Source organism: Rattus rattus, chromosome 6 (assembly GCF_011064425.1).
Source record: "Rattus rattus isolate New Zealand chromosome 6, Rrattus_CSIRO_v1, whole genome shotgun sequence".
In the NCBI taxonomy this organism is placed as follows: Eukaryota; Metazoa; Chordata; class Mammalia; order Rodentia; family Muridae; genus Rattus; species Rattus rattus.
The window spans coordinates 47,229,945-47,234,729 of NC_046159.1; the positions used below are offsets into that span (position 1 = coordinate 47,229,945).

General features: G+C 50.5%; 1 protein-coding gene across 1 annotated transcript; it reads left to right on the plus strand.

Annotated features, from left to right (window-relative positions):
- The first annotated feature begins 582 nt into the window (after positions 1-582).
- LOC116902760 (macrophage migration inhibitory factor-like) lies at positions 583-930 on the plus strand. Its single transcript, XM_032905108.1, has one exon. It carries the CDS (start codon positions 583-585, stop codon positions 928-930), a length of 348 nt encoding a protein of 115 aa, XP_032760999.1.
- The last annotated feature ends 3,855 nt before the right edge of the window (positions 931-4,785 follow it).

Below are 4,785 nucleotides of genomic sequence, written 5' to 3' on the forward strand. Positions count from 1 at the left end.
GTCACAGGAAGGAGGCTGCCCACACCAGCCCTGTGCTCACAACCTCGGGGCGTGGAGGGGTTTCATTAGCCAAAGTAAGGTAGACAAAAGGATGTGCCTACCTGGCTGGCTGTCTCTGACGAAGCTGAGAGGAAGCAGTTTTAATTTGAGGGCTGGTTCATTTGGAAACTCCGAGGCCCTTCCGATTTCTGACACTGTCCCTGCCATTGTTCCAGTCTGCAGTTACCCAGGTAGCCGGCGTCGAGCTTTGGTCTGAATTGACTTTCTGTTGTTTATCTTTTCTAAAATAATGTACTCTGGGGCTGGGAGAGTGGCTCAGTGGGTAAGCGTGCTTGCTGGGTAAGCATGAAGAAATGAGTTTAATCCCCAGTACTCATGTAAAAGTCGGGTGTGGCAGCACATACGTGTAATTCTGGTGCTGAGGAGGTGGAGACAGGGGGATCCCCGGGACTTGCTACCCAGCCAAGCTAACCAAATCAGGGAGCTGTAGGCTCAGTGAGGGACTCCTGTCTTAAATAATAAGAAGAGAAGTTGAGTGCTTTACACCGTCCTCCAGTCCTCGCTCGCAGTCTCTCCGCCACCATGCCAATGTTCATCATGAACACCAATGTTCCCCGCGCCTCAGTGCCAGAGGGATTGCTCTCCGAGCTCACCCTGCAGCTGGTGCAGGCCACTGGCAAGCCGGCACAGTACATCGCAGTGCACGTGGTCCCGGACCAGCTCATGACTTTTAGCAACACGAACGACCCCTGCACCCTCTGCAGCCTGCACAGCATCGGCAAGATCGGTGGCACCCAGAACCACAACTACAGCCAGCTACTGTGCGGCCTGCTGTCCGATCGCCTGCACATCAGCCCTGACCGGGTCTACATCAACTATTACGACATGAACGCAGCTAACGTGGGCTGGAACGGTTCCACCTTTGCTTGAGCCCGGGCCTCACTTACCTGCACCGCTGTTCTTCGAGCCTTGCCACACGCAGCGTTCTGTGTTTATCCACCCGTAATGATGGCCACCTTCCGGTCGGGAGACAAAAATGGTTTGGGACAAAAAAAAAAAAAAAAGAAGTTGAACAACCCACCTAATATTGAGCATCCCCCCCACACACACACACACACAAGCATGGCAATTCAGGGATACCGTATAATACTGTATAATCCATTTAAAGCTCTGAAGTAAATTTGAAACCAAGAAGAGCAATTAGTGACTTCATGAATCAAGGTCCGATTGACACTTTGCTTGTAAAGGAAGTCGTTTGTTAGTTTGAGACCTTATGAGTTAATTACTGCCTTCAGTTCTCCAAAACACAGGCTGGGCCTGGGTGTTTGTACTCCAAACAGTTAGAGCATGAAATCGGCACACTTAACTTCCATGTGGCTTTAATTTACCAAATACCTCAGTTGAAATAAATGATTGCCCTTGGCAGCTGAAGTGGAAACAGGACGCTCATCTGCTTGCTAATTGTTTTCTCCTTTCCTTTCTCTTGCTCTTGTCTCAAAACCAAGAGAAGGTCATGGCCTCACAGAGGGATGGGAGGCAACACTCCTCCAGTTCCACACTGTCCCAGACCCACGCTCAAGCGTGAGGGTGACATCAGCCATTTTGGCACTTGGGGTTGTGAGAGCCACTGTGGGCTTTCCAGAGCAGCTTAGATAGGACTCCCAGGATTCTCGACACCAGAAGACCACTCCCAGGGGTGTTGTGTTTTATAAAAAAGAAAGGAAAGCCAGGCATATGCAGAGGCAAGGTAGAAACGGGGTGCCTCTGCAGGCCCATGCTGAAGCATCCCTTCCCCCTGAGGTACCAGCCTGAGGTATAGTACAGAATAAAATTTATTTAGGGCATGGGAAGGGGAGTTGGGAAGGAGAGAGAGAGAGAGAGAGAGAGAGAGAGAGAGAGAGAGAGAGAGAGGAGAGGGAGAGAATAGAGAGTAGTAGAGGCCTGCCATGAACATAGCAGGAGGGAGGGAGACGGGAATGAGAAGGAAGAGCTAGAGAATGGACGAGGGTGCAAGCAGCCCCTTTTATAGTGAATCAGGCATTGCTGGCTGTTGCCAGGTAACTGTGGGGTGGAGCTTATTAGAAGCGCTAACAAGGGGTACTATCAAATATTGCTCATTCACAGAAATTCTGAGAGAAATTTCCAAAAGTTCAAAGATGGAGCCCAAACACTGCCAGAAACAGAACTGCACAAGTGGGTTTGAAATACGTGACCACCCACCTTCCCGCCCTCCCTCTCTCCCTACCCCCCCTTTTCTCTTTTTCTCCTCTCCCTCTCTCTTGCCCTATCCTCACCTCTCTCCCTCTCTTCTTTTCCCTCCCTCTGACTTCACATACAATATCTTGCTCTCCCTCTCTTTCTCGGTGCAAACCATTTCTCTCTTTCCACCACCAACATCCTCCTCCTGTCATGAGAACGTGTGTCTCTGTCTCTGTCACTCTCCCAGAATCTCCTGTCTGTGCCTGTCACACATAGGTGATCTTGGTTTCTCTAGTACGTGCATAGTCTCCTCGTCACGCAGTCTCTGTGCCTCTGTCGCTTACCCACAGAATTTCTTCTCTCTTCCTCTCCTCGTCCCCCTCTCTATCCTCATCCGCTGTGCTCTGAGCCTCTCCCTCGCTCTTTTACCTGCTTCCTTGCCCAGTGCAGGCTTCACTGCCACCTTGGTACTGACATCCTTCAAATCTCATGTTGTCAGTGTCCTCTGCCATCCCCAGCTGCCTCAGTTCCAATGCCACAATGGCTTCTTAGGACAGTGTTCTCAACCTGCGGGTATTGACCCCTTTGGGAGTCGCAGATCAGATATCCTACATATCATATTTATTTGCATAACGATTCATTACAATAGCAAAATTACAGTTATGAGGTACCAGTAAAATAATTTTATGGTGGAGGGGGTCACCGCAGCATGAGAAACTGCATTAAAGGGTCACAGCATTAGGAAGGTTGAGAGCCACTGTTTAGGATATGCATAGGTCACCAATCCTTCACCAACACCTCCTTTCCCTGCCACGCTCTCCCCAGGGGGTTCAACCACATCCTTTCCAGAGCTCTTCAAAGCTTCAGAGCTCCACCTTCCTAGCTGTATAGTGGGTGACTGATAGGCCAGTGGGCAGCAACTGCAGCCTGAGCAGAAGCTTGCTGCCTTGTCTGACTGCCTCAACCTCGTCCCTGACACATGGAAAGGGCTTGCAAAATATTTGCGAGGATAAATGAACACGTGCGGCCCCTCGGCTGAGAAATAGTTTAAATCTCTGTGCCAGACCACAGTGTCTGTGCGATTTTTAAAAATGTGGCTGGAATCGGTGCTATAAAATACTATCATCTGCCAGGTTTTGGCAGCTCCCCGCCGGAGGCTAAATAATGCTCAGTACAACGCTGACTTCCAAATCACCATTCTGGGACAGTCTCAGCTCCTCTTAGGCCCCTACCCGGGAAAGACACTTGGCCTGGAGAGCAGTATGCCGGCAGGGTTCCAGGACCAACGGTGCCTTAGCTGTGGCCTGGGTAATCAGCACCCTAATTCTCCAGTAGGCCGTTCACTGGAAGCCCTGCTGCTTGCCCAGGCTGTCTGCCCGCTCTGAGCACAGAGACTCATCGCTGGCCTCTGGCCCCTCTATCGGTTTGCTGTCAGCCTCCCCATTGATTTTAAATTTTATTATTGGCTTGTGGAATGCTCAAGGGCCTGAAGCATTCCCTCACCATCGATTCTCTGTTCTCAGCGAAAGGAGGCAGAGCTTCGCCATCTTCATCCTTGGCTGCTGACCAGCCCCTCTGTCTTGTATCTGGAGATCCTCAGTCTGCTGGAGGCTGAGTCTGAAGGACTGGGCTCATTTCCTCGGGCACCTGTGATGCCGAGACACGGGTCCAAGCCATGCTGAAGATTTTGTGCATTTGCCAGAACCAAGGGACAAGGGTACACACTTTGTGCCAGCTACCAAGTAACCACTTGACTTTTTTCCCTTATTAAGCCATCTGGGATTCTCAGGAAGTGGGTAATTGATCAGCAGTCTACAAACAGAAAACCCGAGACTCAGACATAGCAGCCCAGTGACTGTCCAGGCATAGGTATGACTGCTATAGTGGTTCCACTCATTGTCCCAGCCTATGTTGTAATGTATCAATATAGTAACACAGACGTGGACAACTGATCCATAGACTCAGGGTCAGTGGTCCATGATCCATGAGAAAAGTGCCCTAGTCATGACTTGTGTCATCCCAGCAGCATCAGGGCAGGCTAAAAGGGTCTGACCCAGGGGTGGGAGTGTGGCTCAATGAGAGAGTGCTTGCTTGCCTTGCAAGCTTGGAGCCCTGAATTTCATCTCCAAAGTGACTGAAGGAAAAGGACCTGGTTCTGTCCCCCTGTACTGTATTTCACCTGGCCACTGACTGGGGATCCAGCTTCTCGTGCTGCTCCAGCCCTCAGCCCAGCTGTGTGTAACACAGCCTGTATTGGTACATTGTCGAATGCTGTTTAAGCTCTTACTGAGAAGCTGGCTCTGAACCGAGGGCACCTCCTCCCCTTTGCTTTCAGGTGTCCTCCAAGGCCTTCTGCTGGAGGGGGGATGGGCTAGCCCCGGGCTCTGTAACAAGGAGGAGAAACAGCAACACAGCCTGAGAGAGCAAATACATGGTACCTTTACAACAAACAGATACTATTGTTTAATTCATGGTATAAATTCCCAATGGGAGCAAGGAGCTGGAGGCTCATCCATGGATAGACCCCAGTAAGAAACTCTGTCTGTGGGGTTAGAGAGATGATGGTTCAGTGGTTAAGAGCATTGA

What these genes read in the sequence shown, in the direction of transcription:
- LOC116902760 (XM_032905108.1), top strand. Translation starts at nt 583, where the DNA reads ATGCCAATGTTCATCATGAACACCAATGTTCCCCGCGCCTCAGTGCCA.